The sequence below is a fragment of the Piliocolobus tephrosceles genome, chromosome 14 (genome assembly GCF_002776525.5).
Source record: "Piliocolobus tephrosceles isolate RC106 chromosome 14, ASM277652v3, whole genome shotgun sequence".
NCBI classification, from domain to species: Eukaryota; Metazoa; Chordata; class Mammalia; order Primates; family Cercopithecidae; genus Piliocolobus; species Piliocolobus tephrosceles.
Window position 1 is genome coordinate 65,241,750 of NC_045447.1, and position 22,496 is coordinate 65,264,245.

Consider the following 22,496-nt stretch of genomic DNA (forward strand, 5'->3'; position numbering starts at 1 on the left):
TGACCAAAGTCTTTAAGGTCACAAGGTGTTTGTAATTAGTTCAGAAACCAGGACATAACATGTTTAAAAATCCTTAGCAATAAAAGGCAATATGAGGCCCCAAACAAGCAACCATGTGTGCTCTACAAGCGCAGTGGTGAGAGAACTCTGGGTAGGCAAGATTTCTACTCTCAAATCTGGATAGGGTTAAGATCATCAGAGAGCAGGACATTCTAGAATGGGGAAATGAACCAAATTAGTTGGAGCTAAGACTGGAGAGGTAGGTAGGGATGTGTCTGTGGAGGACTTTTAATCACATAAGGCGTACAGATTTTATACAAGAGGTAGTATTTCTTCCACCAACACACTATCTCCTCCTGTGACACGTGGGCACAAAGATCTAGCTCCACAGTACTGCAAACGGTTTAACCTTCCCCAAACACCGTTCAGCTGGGGTGAGGTGGGAACGTTAGCAGACCTCTGGCGTTCGGTGAAGATACTAAGTTAGACTGAGAGGTGGATTATTTGCATCGCTGAGTCCAAAAGTTACCGGCTTTTGCAGGGATGGGAAAGCAGGAAACTTTTGGAGGTCTCCCAAAATATAAGAAAAGATTGTTTGGGTGTGGATTTAGGTTGAGGACAGGCACAGGAAATATCCTGGGATGTCTGAGGCAACCCAATAGAGGGTCTCAAGCGGACCAGACCATGTAACACAGTGCAATGCTTTTCCATCTTTACGGTGTACCTCTTAGGAGTCACCTGGTGACCTTGCTTAAGTGCAGGTACTGATTCAGCAGGCCTGAGATTGTGCATTTCTAAGATTGTGAGTTCCCAGAGGATGCTGCAGACCGCACTTTGAAGCAAGGTACCATGGGACATCCAGAACGCCTACGGCGAGAGAGGCCTGGTGGCCACATCCCCTGAAGAAGGCAGGATACATGCAATCTTTTAAGCTAAGGTCCCCGTCCTGTCTCTCGGGAGAGGTGAGCAGTGAGGATATGGGGACAATGAGAAGGACGGCTCAAGCAGGGCTGGGGAGGGGCAGAGGTGCCCAGGCGCGCCAAGTGCAAGCGCTCAGGAGAGCGCGGTCGGACTGGGCCCGCGGTTCTGGGGCCGCGGCGCGATTGCAGGAGTTTCGGCCCTCAGCGGCTCCCATCGCGGCTCCCGGGAGCGAAGCGAGACGGCGACGGCGGCAGTCGTCCCTCCCCACGCGGGCGCGCGGGCATGCGGACACCCACTCGGCCGGTCCAGGCTCTCAGGCTCCCGGAAGCGGAAGGGAAGAGCGGCCTGGCCTGGGCGGCGGCGCCGGAGGAGGCGGAGGTGGCGCGACAGGAGGAGGGGAAAGAGCTGCTGGCGGCCGCGAGAGCGGCGGCGGCGAAAGGCGAGCCAGCCGCGACGGTGAGTGTGCAGGCGCGGGGGCAAAGCGGCCGCCCCCACCCCCGGTCCCCGCTCCGCCCCGCCGGGCCCGCCCGCCGCTCCTCCGCGCCGGGACGCCCTCACCTGTCCCTGCACGCCCCTTGCACCTGCTCTGCTTGGAACCCCGGGGCTTCTCGGTGCCTCCCCGCCCCAGGCCTGGCCTTTCTCAGAGAGTCTTCTGCTAGAGCTGCAGCCACCTGCTAAGTGCTCCTCCCTCAAACTGGCGGTGAGGGGTTCCTGCTGTAGTCGAGACGGTGTTGGCTAGTTATTTATTTATTTTTTAAAAATCTATTTCCTGAGTTTCTCGCTTGTAAACTACAGTTTCTGTCTCCGCACCCCCGTCTGGAGACCTACACAGGGATCCCTGGTTTCTCTGTGCTATCCCAGAGCTATTCATTCATTCCGGACTTCTGGTGTGAAGCTGCAGAGAGGACAAACAGTTTGCTCCTTTATTGATCTCCTCACTCCTCTTCTCTCGATCCAAAGAGGTTTTCGGGAAAATGGCTTACGGATGGCAGCAGTTTGCACTTGTTACTGTTTACTATAATACGTCGCTGGATTGTAACTGCAGAGTCCATTTAAGTTATGGTCTTTTTCAAGCTATATGTGTGTCACATTTTAAGATCCCATGAGAGTCAGGGTGGTTGTCTGTATTATCAGGCTGAGAGGACATAACCAATTATTACTTTAAAATATTGCAATATAGCATCCCCTGAAAGTACAAGAGAAAAAAAAAATCAAGGTCATTGTGGGCGGGTCACAAATTATATTGTAAAGTTACAGTCCAAAGACGACCAGCGATAATTAAGTGCAATTTAAAAAGATGTGTTAAATTGGTCCTCAGCCTACTATGCTAATAGGTACACTTTTAAAAATTCACTGCCTTCCTTGTGGTAAGAATGATATTAATAACAGTCACCATTTGATGACTGCTTAGCATGTGCCGTTCCTGGATTAAAAGGCTTTTGATGTAATATTAAATTCTTCCAACTCTTTAGATTTTACTTATTTTAAAGATAAAATTCAGAGAGATGCTCTATTTTTCCTTAGTTGTGCCATCTCTTAAAAGCAAAAAGATGTTTGAAGAATTGAGGTGAGAAATCAATTGGAAAGAAAACCAAATGAGATTTGGTGTCATGGAAAAAAAACTAGATTCTAGTCCCATTTCTGTCACTATCCAGCTATGGGGTCATGGGTAGGGCAATGACCCATGTTATTTTCTGTATACCATCATAAATTCTTTAAGGCTTATTTTAGCTTTTCCATGCTTACTTGGAAAATATTATGTTTTTAAATAATGTAAGACCCTTTAACGTGTTGAAGGTACATTAAAGACATATACGAAGTATTAGTAAAATTATATCAAAATACAAGTTAAAATGTATAGCTCCATAATTGTTTTGGTGTAGTACTCTTCCAGAATTCATCATTTTCGATGGAAACAATTCTATTAGATCCTTTCACACTGTTGAGATTTCTGTTAACATACTCGGGAAGTTGTAGTTGGAATAAATGAAATAGAACATCATTTAAAGAAATGATGAGGACTGTGTCACTTTTGCCTATGAGGTGCTTTGTTTAATAAGATAAATCTAAGCGTTTAAAAATGCAGACACATAATCAGCTTAACAGGAGTTCTGAAATAAGAATCAATGAATCATAACATTTGTACTTCTTATTTGCCTACTGCCTCATTTCTTTAATTCGTAATGACCGATTCAGAACCTATGGAAAAGCACATGAATAAAATAATGGTTTTATAAAATGTGACCCACATATAGCTTGAAAAAGACCATGACTTAAATGGCCTCTGCAGTTACAATCCAGGGACTTGTTATAGTGAATAGTAACAAACGCAAGCTGCTGCCATCCGTAAGCCATTTTCCCGAAAACCTCTTTGGATGGAGAGGAAAAGAGTGAGAAGGTCAATAAAGGAGCAAACTGTTTGTCCTCCTGCTAGTCTTATTATATAGTGGTTTAGTGAAGAAACTGCTTGAGAAGTTGAGTAATGTCTCCATGGAGCTGTTTTTCTGGAATTGTAATTGAATGTGACTCAATGAAAACCTTTTTAGCATAGGAGGTGACACAGTGGCAGTATCAGTACTACCAGGCAAAATAGGGAAGGCAGAGGAAAGGCTGTTTTTATTGCCAAGAGCTTGTTCCCTAAATTCAGTTTTACTTTTATTTTAAGGAATGTAACTTTTTATGTTGTTTTAGTAAAACATTAGGGCTCAGATTCAACTTTTCACATACATTAGTTATAATAGGCAATTTAGCATCTAGTAGAATAATCAGTGCTTAAATAACTCATTAAAGTTTAAAATACAGGTGAAATTGTTAAAAAAGTTTTTATTGTTGAAAGTGATTTGTTAAGAATTCTTGATAAGTTAAGTCAGACTAGTTTAAAAAGCACATTTTCATAGACATGTGAATCATCACTGCTCATTGATAGCTCCCTGAACAAAAATACCTTAGTATCATGGTAGTTTATGTGTTTGTTTCGCTCTTTAGATCTAACCTGGGTAAAATTGTGACATTTTTGAAGTTTGCCTTCTGCTTTTCAAGCTGCTTTTTCCTCTGCTGTTTCTCTCAGAGTAGATTCACCTTCTTCACCATTTCAGAGATTGTCTTAACCTATCTATGTGTTGCTACTTCTACAAAAGGGCAGGTTGGGTAAAATAGGTATTTTACCATTCACTGATGAAGTTTTTTTTAATTCTAATATAAAATGCTCAAGTGTGATGTCAGCCAGGCTTCTGATTTTAAGCTTTTTATCTGTAATTACAGAATGAAGAACTTTTTCACTTACTGCAGGATTTTCAGCTTCAGCAAGCAGGTGAGGAGAGATTTTTCTTATGGTGTTAGTGTTCTTAAATCATGCCTGCTTTGGTAAAGCCTGGTGTGAAGGAAATCTAATTTAGTCTCCTACCGGCCACCCCACCCAATCTCTCTTGGTGCAGTGGGTACTAGAAGGTAAGTAGCAGGCTTCCCCTTCCTTCTTAGAAGAACATACTTGATTCATACCCAGGAAAAGCCTGGGCCTCTTCATTTCTGACTTTTACTGTATCTGAAGGTTTTTCCTTCTGCTGATTTTGGAACAGAAGTTATCTGTTTTTCATCCCCATTCCTATCCTACAATTAATCTTGCCCTTTCAGTCCCTTTTCCCACTCCTATCTCCCTAAATGAAAACTCCCACAGAGACATTTTATACTGACTGAAACAATATTTGGTGGTCTTTAATTCATATCGCCCCACACCTCCCAAGCTATTTTTACTTTTTGTTAGAAGATTCTAATGAAGTGAGCTTGAGCTGGGGAGAATGGAGACCGAGGCTGCAGTGAGCTCTGATTGCAGCATTCCAGTCTGGACAACATAGTGAGACCCTGTCTCAGACAAACACACATAAAAAACAGTGCCCCAGTTACCTACTTTCTCTAAAGTTAAAGCAAGTTAATGCAACTAGGGAAAAATAAAGGTAAATGCCTGTATTAGCAGTACTAATACTACTAGTACTGCTAATACTACTAGTACTGCTAGTACAGGATAGTGTTAACACTATTAATAATACTTAAGTGTAGTACTACTAATACAGTCATTTGTATTTATTTTTTACTCATGAGACTGGTAAACACAAAAGCAAATTTATGAGAAGAGCAACGGCTTATGCTCAGTTTTGCCCAGAATGTAATTTAAAAACTTAGTCTACAGAGTGGATTCTTAAAACTATTGGTGGTGCATGCACGTATGTTATGCTTTGACACTTTGTCCACCCACGTTTTTTACAGTCTTCCTGGAAAACTCAGCAATTGATTCAGAATCCCTGCTTACATTATACATTCTTTATTAGCTTCTGAAATCAAGTACTGATTTTCTTTCATACTTTATTTCTTTGCTCACCAGTCCTGCTTTTAATTGAAAGTGATTTAGTTTAGGGGCTTTAGTTCAGTCATTCTATTTTTTTTTTTTTTTTAGATGGGGTCTTGCTCTGTCGCCCAGGCTGTAGTGCAGTGGGGCAATCTCGGCTCACTGCAAGCTTCTCCTCCCAGGTTCACGCCATTCTCCTGCCTCAGCCTCCTGAGTAGCTGGGACTACAGGCACCTCTACCACGCCTGGCTAATTTTTGTATTTTTAGTAGAGACAGAGTTTCACCGTGTTAGCCAGGATGGTCTCGATCTCCTGACCTCGTGATCCACCCACCTCGACCTTCCAAAGTGCTGGGATTACAGGTGTGAGCCACCATGCCCAGCCTAGTTCAGTCATTCTATTTTAGATCAAATCTCTATTTTTGGTTTTCTGCTTAAAGAACCCCCCCAGCCAACATGTAGAAATACAACTTCAGCTAGTGTAATACTAGCTGAAGGGCTCTCATATTTGAAGTTTTTGTTTAACTTGTTCAGACTGTAGAAAAGTAGATAACGGGGCATTTTTTTGTTGTTCTTGTGCTTGTTTTGTTTTTTGTCTGAGACAGAGTCTCACTGTTGCCCAGGCTGGAGTGCAGTGTAGTCAGAGCTCACTGCAACCTTGGTCTCCATCTCCCTGGCTTAAGCAATCCTCCCACTTCAGCCTCCCAATAAGCTGGGACTACAGATGAGTTCTCCCACACCCGGCTGGTTTTCTGTTTGTTTTGTTGTTGTTGTTGTTGTTGTTGTCGTTTTTGAGACAGAGTCTTGCTCTGTCGCCCAGACTGGAGTGCAGTGGGGCAGTCTCAGCTCACTGCAACCTTTGCCTCCTGGGTTCAAGTCTCAGCCTACTGAGTAGCTGGAATTACAGGTACCTGCCATCACATCTGGCTAATTTTTGTATTTTTAGTAGAGATGGGGTTTCACCCTATTGGCCAGGTTGGTCTTGAACTCCTGACCTCAGGTGATCCACCCACCTTGGCCTCCCAGAGTGCTGGGATTGCAGGCGTGAGCCACCACTGTTTGTCTTTTAACTAGAGACTAGGTCTGGCTATGTTGCCCAGGCTGCTCTGGATTTCCTTGGCTCAAGCAATCCTACCCAACTCACCTCCTAAGTGTTATGATTACAGGCAGGAGCAGGCCCTGGGGTATTGTTAAACCGGTTCATTACGTTTAATGATGGGGACCCAGAAACATTGTTTCATTCTGGAGTTTGTAAAACTAGAAGTAAAACTTACCTTTCACTTTCCCTTCCTTTCCTCTCTCCTTCACTCGCCTGTAAAGTTAGCATTTTGGAGGTGCTGCTTTGCCAGGCAATTTCTCTTTTAAGCGTGACAGCAACTGGGTTTATCTCCATTTTACAGATGGTCAAACTGAAGCTTGAAAAGAAACTAAAGCTTGGAAACTGAATAAGAGACTGTGTCATAATTTCTCTTTTAACATCTGTAGAAGATTAATTTTTTAATCTGTTGATAATCAACTGAATATCTGTGTGATATTTAAAAAATTGAATTCCTAATTGGCAAGGAGAGCGTGATTTTTACGGAGAATTATTTAACTGCCTACACTTGACCAGTTTTCAGAGTAGAATGATATCAGAAGTCAAAAAGTTTTATAAATATGTTTTTAGCTGTAGCTCTGCTTTCTAAATTCATTGTTGGCTGTAATTAATAAGTTTAAAATTTCATATATTCATCTAATAAGCATTTTCTCTTGGCACTGTGGAAAAAAAAATTTGGTGTGTTTGAAAACTTAGCTTGTAGGCCGGGCGCGGTGGCTCAAGCCTGTAATCCCAGCACTTTGGGAGGCCGAGACGGGCGGATCACGAGGTCAGGAGATGGAGACCATCCTGGCTAACACGGTGAAACCTCCTCTCTACTAAAAATACAAAAACTAGCCAGGCGAGGTGGCGGGCGCCTGTAGTCCCAGCTACTCGGGAGGCTGAGGCAGGAGAATGACGTAAATCCGGGAGGCGGAGCTTGCAGTGAGCTGAGATCCGGCCACTGCACTCCAGCCCGGACGACGAGACTCCGCCTCAAAAAAAAAAAAAAAAAAAAAAGAAAACTTAGCGTGTAAATTGTTGATTGTATTCTTTCAGACATAGCAGTATCAAAAATATTTAATGACATTGTATAGTTTTGAAACTTTGGAATTGTTTTGTTGTTCCAATTTTTGGGATGTTTAGGCCCAACATTACTTTTGTTTGTTTTGTTTTTGAGACAGGGCCTTGCTCTTGCTCCCAGACTGGAATGCAGTGGCACGATGATCTCTGCTCACTGCAGCTTCCGCCTCCTGGGTTCAAGCTTCAAGCGATTCTCATGCCTCAGCCTCCGGAGTAGCTGGGATTACAGGCGGGCGCCACTATGCCTGGCTAGTTTTTGTATTTTTGGTAGAGACAGAGTTTCACCATGTTGGCCAGGCCAGTCTCAAACTCCTGACCTCAGGTGATCTGCCCACCTTGGCTTCCCAAAGTGCTGGGGTTACAGGCATGAACCACGGTGCCTGGCCCAGCATTACTTTTATTACCACATAGATGAGATTTGATTTCTAGCGGTGGTGGTGTTTATCTAATACTAAAATATGAATCTCATTTCAGAGGCAGTGTCTGCAGTGTAGCTCTAATAACTATAAATGTAAAGTAGGATTTTTCTTGTTTTTAAGCCAGTGAGTGACTGGGATTTGACTCATGGGTGATTGACCTGTGCTATAGCCTGCTAACATTACTGATAGAAACTACTGTTTTGCTGAAACATTAGGAAGCCACTCTCAAGTCATAGACTTAGCAGCATTATTGTTTTTGGCCATGTTTCAAAAACGTTTTGTTGTACCACATTTAATTCTGTTTGAATTTTTTTCTGAAAGAATTCATTTATTTGCCATTGGGGTAGCAGCTCTTTAACTTTTTTATTTTTTTGAGATGAAGTCTCGCCTTGTTGCCCAGGCTGGAGTGCAGTGGTGCAATCTCTGCTCACTGCAACCTCTGCCTCTTGGGTTCAAGCGATTCTCGTGCCTTAACGTCCTAAGTAGTTGTGATTACAGGCACACACCACCATGCCCAGCTTATTTTTGTATTTTTAGTGAAGACAGGGTTTTGCCATGTTTGCCAGACTGATCTTGAACTCCTCACCTCAAATGATCCTCCCACCTCAACCTCCCGAAGTGCTGGGATTACAGGCATGAGCCACTGTACCCAGCCTTTAACTTTGTAATTCTGTGTTCAGTCTCTAAAAAGCAAAGGTGCAGCCAAGGAGCCCACTTTAAATTAGCTTAAAAAGTTAAGAGTAGAAACAAAGTTCATTTGACAATCTAACAATTATGGACCATAGAGAAGTTGACCTTGGGAGGAAATACAAGTTCCCTGCCCCCCACAAATGTATAAAGGCAAAAGAAATGTAATGGTAATAATTTTGATGTGTTTTTTACATTCTCAGTATTTAATAGTTTGCTGTTGCTGTGGTAACCAGCACACCTAACACACTTGTAACTTGTCCTTTGTTTCCTGTCTTAGAGAATGGTTCCACCCTTCACCTAGATCCTAATGTGAAACTTGGGAGCCATCCTAGTCTGCCCTCTGCTCCCAATTGATTACTAAGTCCTATCAGTTTTATTTATTTAAGTTCTCCCAGATCTGCCCTTTTTCAGTATGCCTCCTGTCTTAAGTGTCACTACCCCACCCACTTAAACGCACACACACACACCCACACCATTCCCCTTATCAGTTACCATTTTTGGGGTGCTTACCCCATGTGCCCTCATCATTTCTTGCCGGGTTAACAGTCAGTCTACCTGGTTGCATGTATTCAATCTCAGTGCTTTATCAGTCCACCAAAATTCAGCCCTCAGATTATGTCTGTTCTTCTGAAATGCAAATTTGATCATGGCGTTTTACTGCCTAAAATCCCTCAGTGGTTTTCCACTGTGTTCAAGGTGAAATCCAAACTCATTGGCATGGTTTAACAGTGTTTTTCAATCTGAGGATCTACCTGTGGGTCATGAAATCAGTTTAGTAGGCTATGACCAGTATTATACATTTTTATTTAAGTAAAATAAATAGGTTGCAGTGGTACCCAACTGTAGTGCCAGCGGCCCAGGAGACTGAAGCAGGAGGATTGCTTGAGCCCAGTGTGCTATGATTGCACCTGGGAATAGCCACTGCACTCCAGCATGGGCAACATAGTCAGACCCAGTCTAAAAAAAAAAAAAAAAAAGAAAAAATAGAATAGCAATATCAGCGTGTGTCATATGTAGTAAGTTTAATGAAGTTTAATCACTTCATTAAACTTTTTTAGTTATTCATATATATCTGTGTGTACTAGTAATGTTATAAAATTTATTAGAGTTGGTTGTGGTCAAAAGGATGAACATCTTACCCCATTCTATATGCAGTGATTCTTGTTATTTCAGTTTACTCAGATTTCCTTTGCCTGCTTTTATGCCTTTGCTTTTTCTGTTGTCTTGGTCTGAAGAGTCTCCATTCTTCATCTAGCTAACTTACAGGGTTTGTTGTCTTCAGGAATCTTTTCCTGATGGCTATGTACCCTAAGAAATAAATTTTGTAATATGACCTATGAACCAATATCCTTACCATATGAGGTAACAGTCTTGTCCCCTTGCCCTCTTTCTTAACTTGTCTTACTGGTCTAGTCTGTTTGCTAGTCTGCTTCCATTGAAGATAGAGTCTCTCTTTTTCATGTATACCCTGTGTTAAAGCATAGTGTGTATAGTAGTTAAATGTTGATTGAGTTAATAAAGTAGTGCATCAGTATATGTTATATACAGGACTTTACAGTATATATTTTTAAGCCTGAATTGTAGAAACTGACTTATGTTTGACTCTCTTAATGGTTTCATTACAGGAGGATTAACTGTCTTAAAACATTTTAAATTAAAACTTCCATTTTAAGCTGTTTATCTTTGTTTATGAATTGTGATTATATACTTCTAGCAGAATCTATTGTTATTTTGTGATTTGTGGCCAAGGAAGTGTGTACTGGAGCCCAAATACTGAACATACAATGCTTATTTGATTTTATGGGAAGTGGGTGATTTTGAAAGAGAGACTCTCATGTATAATGGTAACCAAATGCAAATTCTGAAGGGATGGGTGGGATATGAAAGCACAGAATCAAATGGAGTTGAATTTTTTTGTTGTTATTTCTAAATTTAAGACATTTGTAATTGGCATTTTCACAGTTAGAATATTTAGTTGCTTATCGTTTTCATCTTTGTGAGAAATCATTGTTTCTTAAACCATTAACAGATCCTCATGGAAAACTGTTATTGAAGAGAGATCTGTTTGGTGGCATATCATTGAAAAAAATGAATCAAAAGAAAATGTCTAAATGCTGGTGCCAGAAAAATTACAGCACACCTCAGTGAATTTGCAAGTGGTAAGTTTGCTTTTTGATTTTACATGATGATATATTTTTGAATTATGTGCCATGGTATCCTTGGAGTCTTATGCTTAGATGCACTTAATTGTCAGTTAGCAAATGTGGTTACTTTATGTTTATTTAAAAGTTTTTATACTAAGTTTTAACCAAATCTGTTTTCTTAAATAAGACTTTTTCCGTAGAGAAAAATAATCTGTAAATAATAAGTTTGGGAAACATCTTACCGTAAGTGTTACATGGCTTTACAGCAAATCCTTCCGTACTTCATTTTTAAAAGTAATAATTTTAAAAGCATTTACTATAAAGATAATATATAGTGACAAAGAGGCCTAAGTTAAACATTTTGTTTGTAAGTTTAGTGTCTCTTAGGTTATCTTTATTTGAAAAGAATTTAGAAGTACATAGTTGTTGATAAACTTAGAAGAACACGTAAATATTTGAAAGCCTTCCTTCTCACTACTCCTTTCTCAGCCCATTGAGAACAGTTTGGTTGGTCTGATTTCTTGCAGTCTTTTTTTCCTGCACTTGTGCAGAAATTACTTATGCACATACACACATATTTTTTCTAACAAAAATGTTATATAAACTATTGTATAATTTGCTTCCTCCAACACTTAATTTTGAAAAATTTCCAACAGAAGCATTGAATTTTATTGTGTAACATCTGAATACTTATCATTTAGATTCCTAAAAAACATTGTAACAAATTTCAGCACATGTTCATGTATCTTTCTATCCACTTTGTTATTAATTTGGGGGATTCATTTCAAAGTAAATTGCAGACATCAGTATGCTTTCCCTCTACATAATTCAGTATACATATTGTTAATTAGGGCTCAGTATTGGTTTACAGTTTCTTAAAGGTAAATTTACATACCTGACGTGCAACAATCTTAAGTGTACATTTGCTGAGTTTTGACAAATTCATACATCTTTGTAACTCAGACTCCATTATCAATAGAAACATACTTATTTGCACCACAGAGAGTTCCCTCATGCCTGTTTCTGGTCTGTCTCTATCCCTGTCTCTTTCCAGAAAGCCAGTTAAGGTCTGTTCCCTCTCCACTCCTAATGGATTTTGTCTATGTCACTTGCTTTATTCACTCAGCAGTATGTTGTGGGTAGTTATATGCAGATCTAAATCTGCCTTCTTTTCTGCCTTTAAAAAAAATTGCAATAGCTTGGAAATAGTTTACACTATGGGTGTATTAGAATTTATTTGATCATTCCCTTTTCTCTACATGGACATTTAGATTGTGCCATGCTTTGATGATTACAGAAAGTGCTCTATCCTTGTACATACTCGTATGTGTATATACAGTCTCAGGAGTACTTTTGTAGGTAACAGTAAAAATAAAACTGCTGGGTAAAAGGGTTTTACTTTTTGATACATACTGCCAAATTGCCCTCCCAAGATGATTGTATCAGTTTACATGCCCACCAGTAATGTATGAGAGTGTCCTTTTTTCTGTGCCCTCTTAACATTGGATATCATCTTTCTAAAAGTTTTTCAGTACAATACATGAAAAATGTACCTTGTTATTTATTTCACATTTTCCTAATCGGTAATGATTAGCCATTGGATTTCTTTCCCTTTGTGAATTGCTTCTTTATATATTTACATTGTATGCCTCTTGTCAGTCATGTGTTGTATTTTTTCCAGGAATGCTTTATCTTTTATCTTTGCTTTTCGTGTGTTTTGGGCTTCAGATGTGTTAATTTTTATCTGGTCAACATGGCTGATGGGTCTTCATTGTGAAGGCCTTCCTTCTTCCAAGAATATAAAACCACTTGCTATTCTAATACTTTTCCTTTTAATGAAATTTAGAAGAAAAAGATAAATCATTGTGAACTGAAGTGCCAGGAAAAATTTCAAATGGAGAATGAGATTCAAATTGCCCTTGAAGTCTGAGTTGAATTTAGATGGAGTAAGCAGAATGGTAGGGTCGTTTCAGACAGGAGGAATGAGTGATGGAATATCGTCGAACAATGGTAACAAGACCACTTAGGCTGAGGTGAAGAGTCATATAAAACTGTAAGCATAGACATATGTGTTTGGATATATTTGTTGGTAATTATTTTGGCTAATTTTTATGATTTTCTAAAATCTGCATCTTGATGTTACAGTTTTCTGTCCAATAATAGTTTTCTGTCATTTTCATGGTGACTTGAGTATTTTTCTTGAGGAGAATATGTGGTGAAATAAAGTTGCCTGAAAAGGCAAAAAATGGTAGTATTCCACTGGAATAAGTTGAACATTATAAATATTTACTCAGTCTGGTTTATTAGAGTGAAATTATAATTGTTTTTAAAGTTTGTGCTGTAGTAATTTACATCATTTAGTCCCTGTAGTCGACTATAGTTACCAGATAGCAATCTTAAAAAAAGTAGAAGTACTGGTATATCCACTAGTTACTTAATTAGAGTTTTGAGTTATGAGCTCACCATTTAATATACAAATTAGTATGTTGGAATCTCCCGCTAATGAAAGTATTTTATGAATGCTGTCCTTAAGACCGAGTAACAGCATTGTGTTCAGTTTGGTCATTGCTCAGAATGTGTAATAGTTTCTCTTTAGCCATAAGCCACGCCTGGTAGATATTAATTGAGTGGAGAGATGATCTTGCACCTCTTCCAGTTACGCATTTGTGGTTTGTCATCTGATTTGGAGCACTTGGAAGATCACTGTTTTGTGTTCTGCAACCCAATTGAGAGGATTATGTGGAGCTAAGTTTTACCAGTCAGGTATTTTTAAAAATATATTAAACATCTTATTTGTTTGTTGTTGTATTTTTCTATCCTGTGCTCACTTTTCCTTAGGGATGCTTGCTCTTTTAGAGATTGTCATCTATGTGTGTTTACGTCCAGGAAAAATGGATATATTTTAAACTATACTTTTCACTTTGTAATTTTTTTTTTTTGTTGTGAGAGATCTCTTCTAGTGATAAAGAAAAATTTGTTGTTCTCTAGTAGAGGAAAATAAAAATGGAGTTCAAAAATGAATATTTGATAATTTTACCACTTGTTTTGCTAGATCATGTACTTTTCTGTTTCTAAAGTTACTAAATTTGGAAATAAGTAATGAAGTTACTCTCATATGTACTTAAATTCATGTTCTGTTTTTAGTCTTGAATAGAACTGAAACATTAAAGAAAGAAAGGTACATAAAATTAATAATACTGAACATGTTGAAAGAGCACTTGTCATTTCTTTTAGCACTTGATAGTTGGCAAGACTAAAAAATTAACATTGTCTTGAATGTTTCTCTTTTTGACTGTGTAGATAGCTTACCATTTGTATTTGAAATTCCTTTATTAAAATGATTCTTAGCAAATTAAATAGCATGCTTTATCCTGACTTTCTTCATGTTAATGATACCAATCTGTCTTTTGATTTTTAAATTAAAAGATAAATAAATGAAACTTTTATTAGTTTAGTGGCCTAGGCACTATTTCTATTTTAGAATTCATACACAAGTTAGAATATATCTGATTTAAACCATTGAGTGGTATTGCATTTGGGTTCTTTTTTTTTTTTTTTTTTTTTTTCCTGCTGGCCCAATATTTGCAGGATCTGGGGATGAGAAAACGGGGATATTCCTTTAAAATTAAATATTCCTTAGTGTCTTTTTCTTTGTTTCAGTAGCTTTATAGCTTGAAGAACATTGGCAAGGCCTCTAAGGGATGGTACCCTGAGGCTTTTCAATTGATTATGAGTTGTTCTTAGAATGAAGTAGACTGGGATATAGGCTGAAAATCTGGGAGTCCACCCTTGACACTTTCCTCTGTAACCCCTAATATCTGATCAACCAGAAAGTCAGACTGGTTTGATTCTAACAATTGCTCCTTTCTGCAAACCTAATTTTGGCTTTTGCCTTCTCTTAGCCTAATGGATCTCTGTCTTTAGTTTTATCATTTACACCAGAGCTTCAGTAATTTATTCACAGTACACATTTCATCATGTTAATCCTCTGCTTCAATAGCTTTCTATTGCCAAAGAATTCAGTCTTAGCATTCTAACATGGCATCTTTATGTCCTTCATGATATAGGCCCGTATTTCTTAGCACTCACTCTCCACAGAAAGCTTTATGATTTGTGATGGCAGGTTGTAATACCTCCCACAGTTTCTACTCTTGCTCTTGCTATTCCTTCTGTTTGCAGTATTGTTGTCACTTTTCATTGCTTGGATAACTTTTACTAACCTTCTAAGACTGAATTCAGGTTTCATCTCTTATAGGAAGTCTTAGTTTATCTAGTCCCATCTTCTGTGCCCCTATTAACATTTTGTCCGCAAATCTGGAACTTACCATATTAAGCCTTTTTTCTGATTCTTTTTCCCATTAGACTGTTTTAAGCAAAGACCATGTCTTCTTCATCATTGTGTCTGCAGTGTTTAGCAAGTAATGGGTGTGTAGTGGAGGCTCAGCGAATATTTGTTGAACTAAGTAAGTTCAACTCATTGTGGTAACATTGAAGTGTTTGTGAAGCTCATGGGTCAGTGGTTCGTAGACACCAGTCAGCTGTTATCAGACTCTTGCAGAGCATTTTACAACATTTTATCGCTTTTTGAGCTTTATGAAGAATTATGATTCAGTAGATGTAGAATGGGGTCTGGGCATATGTATGTTTAAAAAGCTCCCCAGGTGTTTTTGGTTTTCTTACAGGCTAGAGAACCATTGTCCTAGTTTATTATTATACCATTACATTTTATGTAAAAGGTGCCCTCTAGGCTTTATGCAACAATTTATTATTTCAGCCTTGGAAGTTATATCTACCAAAGTATGGTTGTATTTTAAGTCACTTTTTTGGTACTTCTATATATTCTATATATTCTATATATATATATATAGAAGTATTTTAATTCCTTAAGTGTCTCATTGAGAGATCTGTTAGCATATTGTTAACACTCAACTAAGAAAAGCCTCATTTAAACAGGAGTCTTGAATTGATCATCATGAGATTTGCTGGGCTTCATTCTATGAATTTTAGTATTTTTGACAATTTGTAATTTTCATTTTTTGTCATTTTTCAAAATCCTTAAAAAGTGCTTTATTATAGTTTAAAATTAAACTAAAGTGCACAGTTCTGAAGTATACAGCTCAGTGAATGTTTACATATGTATATAACCATAAAGTACCACCCAGGTCAAGATATGGAACATTTTCAAACCCCTCAAAGGTTCTCTCATGTTCCTTTTCAGTTAACATACACCCCTGTCACCACAAGATAACCACCATTTTGACTTGTGTGACCATCAGTCTTCTGATTAAAGCTACTAAAAATTTTTGTATGTAATCTTTTGGTGGACATGTGGATTCATTTCTTTTGGGTTTACACAGGAAGTTCAACTCATTGTGGCAAGGACTGGGTTTAGGACAAACTTGTGTTTTAAATTCAGTAGATGATTCCAGTTTATACCCGTGATAGCAATTCATAATGAAACATTGAAATTATTTGAAGCTTATGGTAAAATTTGAATATCCTGAAACTTCTGTTTGTTTTCCCAAGTATTTATTGTAAAAATATATGTACAGAGAAGTATCAATAAATATATCAACTATAGAAAGAAAATATCAAATATGCAAAGAAAACTCAATGTCATTTTATAGAAGTTTTGCCAGAAATACAGTTTTTAGTCAAATTTTTCTATGTAAGTAATTGTTTTCTTTGTTCCTTCTCCTTAGGATCATCCCTCCTTGTGGGTTAGCAGGCAGTTATAAGACTGCAAAATGGGTCTCCGGATTCACTTTGTTGTTGACCCACATGGTTGGTGCTGCATGGGTTTGATTGTCTTTGTTTGGTTATACAATTTTGTTTTAATTCCCAAAATTGTCCTCTTTCCTCACTATGAAGAAGGACATATTCCAGGCATATTAATAATAAGTAAGTTTCTTGATCTTTATTTTCTTGTATAATTATTTTTCTCACTGTAAACGTTTTTGGAGTGTAGTGTCACTATGATAACTTTCCTTTTAATATATTTAGTATTTTAGCAGTGCTGTCAATATTCAGTTATTTACTAATTTATGAACTTACAGAAATAATGGCCTTTATAGATTTGCAGTTAAATAAAAGTGATATCTCCATTTTTAACTGCCAAGTACGTGAAGACCGTTTTGTTAAAAATAGAAAACTGACACAGTAGTGATAACTTGCATGTCTCTCTGTATTTTCAATATTGCTGTTTTGTACCTAATTACAAATGTAGTCGTTTTAAGAATAGAGATAGTATATGTTACTGAGAAGTAAGAATTTCATAAGAAAAGTGTTGGTTGTGAGGTTGATTATGATAACACTTAGAACTTCTGGATAGTTATTAGCCAATTAGTGATGGCTTGCTTATGATTAAAATAAATTGAAATTATATGTTTTACATGTACATGGCATTTACAGTTTTCATGCCCATTACCTCAGTCTGACCTCACACGAACCATGGGAAATGTTATATGTATGATAAAACTGACCAGTGCTATGCAGTCAGTCCTAGATCGAGCACTCAGACTGTTCCTTTTACATGTACAGTGTTTTTTTAATCCCCCAACTGAATTCCTCTATTCTTACTAATTTAAAAATGTAGAATTATGGTGGCCAAATCTATTTTCCCTTACTATTTTTGTTTTCTGGTTATTAATTTTAAAATTAAAACGTTTCTAAGTCTTAGTTCTCAAATTAATTGTTTTAAGATCCATCAAAAGGGACAGTTGAACTTCACTAAATCAGAGTAATATTGAAGATACCCAGTTAATAAAAAAGTTTAATTGTTGGTATTTTGATCCTTTCAAAAATAGAACATGTAGTAATTAAAAGTGAGCCCATTCATTTATGCCATTACTAATAGGAAGTCCCTGTTAAGGGATCTGATTTATAAGAAGTTTGAGTTATTATAATGTAAAATAATAATTAAAATTAGTACTATTTAAGATAGTCCTCCTGACAGTATTCTTTGGTGAGTTAAATTATTTATTTTTTAATCTTTTGAAAATTTTTCTCCTGATGGTGTTTATTAAAATACACATTTTAAACTTTAATTATGATTGTTGATAAAACGTTTTGAAGGATAAGTAACTAATTTCTTTAATTTATTTATTTTAAAGTATTCTATGGCATTGCCATATTCTGTCTGGTTGCCTTAGTGAGGGCCTCAATAACTGATCCAGGAAGACTCCCTGAGAACCCCAAGATCCCACATGGAGGTATGGTACTCTGGATTCATCAGGTTTGCTGATGCCAGAATTACTGTCTTTATTTACATATTTTATTGCCTTTAATATGTATTGGTTATGTATGTCATCTAACACCGCTTTGAAGTCTTTGCTTGCATGTGTCTTTTCCAAACTTCCCTACTTAAAATTGCAACCCTGCTCCCCCTGCACCCCTGCAATTTCACCACACCCCATTTCTTGTCTTCCTTTTCAGTTTACTTGTTTGTTTGTCTTCCTCCTCCCATTCTAGATCTCCATAAGCTCTGTGAGAGTATAGATTTTTTGTTTTTGTTTTCTTCATTTACTCACTGCTGTATCCCTCATATCCAGAAGAGTCTCTGTCATTTAAGATGCTCAGTACATAGTTGTTGAATGATACATGATTATCTGAGAAGTTATATTTTAATTTTATAAAGGAGTTTTCTTGATGGTGCCACTTACGTTATGTTATAAAGACAATATTGCTTAGAATAAATACTTGTAGTATTAAGAATACTATTGTCTATTTTTCCAAGTTCTAACAATTCAGTGAAAAATGGCAAGCATTTATTCTAGTTTCAGTCGAAGGTGATTTTTGATTACTCTATTGCATAATGACCATTCAAATCTCAAAAATGAATTAAAAATGTATTGCTTGTTGTATTATATACCGGGTATATATTGTACAGCCTTATTTATTTTCATTCCTGAGGCTCACTCTTTGATTATTTGCTATATAAGCTATGAAAACTCTCTGAACTTTCTTCTAGTAAGAAATTTATATGCCTGTGTAGTACATTGCAGAACCAAAATACTTTTATAGTAATTTAGTGGTTTCCAACTTGCTGCACATTAGAATCCACCTGGGGAACTTCAAAAAATCTCAATGTCCAGGTCACAACCCATTTCGTTAAATCAGAATGTCTGAGGCATAGGAACCAGGTGCCAGTATTTTTGAAAGATCCTAGGTGCTTCCAGTGTGTAGCACAGTTTGGGAACTAATGCAGTAATTTCTTAGGAAATTAGATTAAGTGACAAGTTACTTAGAAAGTCTCCCTTAAATTCTCATTATTGTTTTTCGATACCCATCATTTAGAGGCTTAGTTGGCCTTGAAAATTCAGAGATTCAATGGGAATATTACACTGATGTTTATATAACTGTAGAAGGTTTTGAATACTACATTAAATATTAAGTTTTTATTAATGTATAGAGGCAGTAGGACTGTCATTAGAAGTTTGTGTATGTATATGTGTTTTGCAGTGGGACAGGAGCAGGGAGGGTGGCAACTCTGCAATCTGTATAAAATCACTTTTCTTCCCACCTGGCTTAGCTAAAACTCTCTAAAATATTGTATACATGTGTTATCTACTTGAACTTGAAAATCCAGTGGCCCATGAAAATCAAAGAAACAGGTATTTTCTAACTTGAAGACCTGTTTCTGATGAACTCTTTAGTTTGCGGTGGTGAAAGACTCAAATGCCTAGATGTTCCAGACACTGCAAATCAATGAGAGGGGCCATATAGCAAGTATTTCATATTAAAAATTTCATACCTTATCTGAAAATAGTTGTCTCTACTCAGCTACAGTAAAATTGTCATGCAATTAGACTGTTAGATCTTAAAATTCTCAGAATACAGGGAATCCCAATTTTTATAAGAAATTTTGTGATTAAAAAAAGACACTGGAAACTTAATTTAAAATGTTAAGAATGTTGTATATGCCCCAAAATTTATATCGTTAGGCCTAATTGATTAATTGAGTCTACATGTAACAACTCTGTTATCTTTAATGTCTAGACTGTAGTGATGTAGGACACCCTGGCATCTTGCTGACTGTTTGGATGTCTGCTTTACATCTTGTCTCAGCTGACATGTGGCCTATTTTTCTTCCCTGAATTCAAAAAACTTCCCATTCACGCCACTGACAAAAATACACTTACTTGTCATATATTAATGTTTCTCCAAAGTCTTTTTCTAAAAATGTCGCATATCGTATGATCCTCATGGTAATTGTATGAGGTAGGTAGGCTGGGTGGTCAGGAGCATAGATTGTCCTTCCTGGATTAAACAGCTGGTTGTTGGTGTGAGATCCAGCCCAGAGACCCAGAACCTTGTCTGTGTCATCTTATTACCATGGATCTATATACAGATTGATAATTTTAGCTTTTTATTCACCTTTGTTATGAATCTGGGGAAAACTTAAGTCATCATTTACTTTTTGGTGCTGGTTACCTGATTCTTTTGTAAATATTATTTTAATTTAGTAAAAAAACATTACAAAATTTTAACAGTGAAAAATAATATTGAATGCCTAGAGAGTTGAAACTATAGAAGAGTGACATTTATTCAGGAATGTTTAAAGGTTGAGCAATTTCATATAACTGAATTCTTCAGAAGAGGGAACTTAAAGCCCTAATACTTTGGTGATTTTAACTATTTTTTTTATTGAATTACTCTGAAATATTTTACATGCCTTTCTGCTTTTTTGAAACACAATGACTTTAGTATATATGTGACTTACTAAATATGAGGCAATTTGAATATAAGGAAATGTTCCATTTTCTCATGAAAAGATTCCCAGAATTTGACTTTATAAACTTTTGAGCATGTAGATGAAACAGTCAAATGAAATTGTTACGTTTGTTTATATTACTTGAGTTGTTCACATGTGTATTTGAAATAAAATATAAAATGAACACCTTCAGTTAAAAATGTTTTTATCACTTCCATATTTTATGAAATTTTGTTCAAGTTCTTAACTATGTTTAAAAATGTTTTACTGAATATAATTTACATGCTGTATAATTTATCCAGTTAGAGTGTACAATTCTATGGGTTTTAGTATACCCACAGTTGCATAACCATCACCGCAATCAACTTCAGAACATTTTAATCAAGTTTTTCACTTGCATGTTTGACATGTGGTTTTGTCATTACTAGAGCCTTTTTTTTTTTTTTTTTTTTACATAGCATTACAGAGGAAATTCTTTCAAGTTAAAAAAAAATGTGTCGTGTTTTGATGTAGTCTCTGGAAAATTTACCCCAAGCTGTAAGGATGCCTGTATTCAGTGATCAGGGTCATGTATTCACTCACAGTTTTTAGTGTTATCCTCCCTCTTATATTGCTTTTTAAAGGTGATCTGTGAGAGACTTATTGACATTTATTTCCTACATTGACAACTGATTCTTGTCAGGGAATCTCTGTTAGGACCCAAACTTTGTGTTGATTTAGCTTATTTCAAGTAATGTTTTTCTTCTCAAAGCATTACTTAGTGATTTTAAATATATTAATTGAGTGAGGGTCCCTTAAAAGGTGAGTCTTTTAAAAGACTCAAGTAGAGGGTGATTCCTTCCTTTCTGAGGGTTAAACAAACCAAGCATTGCATTATATTCATTCAAGCATTTACAACATTAATAAATCTCCAGGTTAAACAAAATGATGTATTTATTCACATTAAACAGCCTCAGTCATTTATGGAGTTTGCCTTTTTTTTGGTTTTGTTTTGTATTTTGATTTTTCTCTCCCTTAAAAATGTATCTGTTAGCTTTTAATTTTTCTAAAGCTATCATAAATTTTCAGTTGAATTCTTTTTCTCATAGGCTTTTTAAAAATATTATTACATGGCTAGTACAAAAATCATCAGACATCAGAATGTATCAGTCACCAAGATCCTATGTGGACATGAGTAAAGAAAGGAAAGGGAAATGACTAAGAAAGGCTTTAGAGATATGTAGGGTATGTTAAGATGGATGGATTTTTTTTTCTTGCTACACAAGCCAGAAGCACCTTCTAGATGATCAATTAAATTTCTAGATTTTGTACAGTAGTGATTTCTCATTTCTTCCCTAAGTATATAGAGATGTATGTGCTCATATAGATATGTAAAACTGTGAGTTTTTACAGGTATTTCTCATTTTAGATACTTACGTGGTATCTTCATGTTATCAAAGGAATGACTCAAATTCTTTCTTTAAATCAATTTATGGTCCAGACCATAGATTAGCAAATAAATTATTTTTTACTATAAAGGCCTGTAGTAAACATTTTCAGCTTTATGGGCCGTACAGTCTCTATCACAACTCGTCAGCTCTGCCATTGAAACACAAAAGCAGCCATAGACAATATGTAAATGATGGGTACATCAAACTTTATGGACACAGAAATTAGAATTTTATATGATTTTTACATGTCACAAATTGTTATTTTCAATAGTTTAAAATTGTAAAAATTATTCTTAGCTCATAGGTCATACAGAAACATGTGGTAGACTGGATTTGCCTGCAGACTGTAGTTTGTATCTGTGGTCTAGATTAAGAATTATAGGCTATCTCTAACTGTAGCCAAGTGCTCTCCTTTTTTCTGAGAATACATTTTAGATATAAAATGAAGAATTATATGCTGATTTCTCAGAAATTACCAATAATGAATACACCATGTTTATGTTTTAAGGGGTTGATAAAAACAAAGTTTTTATATTGCCTTTTAATGAAAATCGGTTGATTGTGGAGAGAACCTCCTTCCTGTCTATATTCCTTGCAATGTGTGAATTCAAAGTTTTAACACTGGGATGTTTGGGAGCATTGATCTAAGCAGAGGAGTGGGATATGATATGCTTGTGACATTGT

General features: G+C 36.8%; 1 protein-coding gene across 4 annotated transcripts in view; it reads left to right on the forward strand.

Annotated features, from left to right (window-relative positions):
- The first annotated feature begins 1,131 nt into the window (after positions 1-1,131).
- ZDHHC21 (zinc finger DHHC-type palmitoyltransferase 21) overlaps positions 1,132-22,496 on the forward strand; it is a 74,065-nt gene continuing 52,700 nt past the window's right edge. The window contains exons 1-6 of one of the 4 annotated variants that reach the window (XM_023213121.3): positions 1,161-1,377; positions 4,183-4,231; positions 10,556-10,685; positions 13,327-13,433; positions 16,373-16,571; positions 17,783-17,881. In XM_023213121.3, the coding sequence (XP_023068889.1) occupies positions 16,418-16,571; positions 17,783-17,881 (253 nt within the window). In that variant the 5' untranslated portion in view covers positions 1,161-1,377; positions 4,183-4,231; positions 10,556-10,685; positions 13,327-13,433; positions 16,373-16,417. Of the gene's footprint in view, positions 1,378-4,182; positions 4,232-10,555; positions 10,686-13,326; positions 13,434-15,117; positions 15,134-16,372; positions 16,572-17,782; positions 17,882-22,496 lie in introns of those variants that run through there. The other 3 variants (XM_023213120.2, XR_002731800.3, XM_023213122.2) reach the window with 3 other exon arrangements.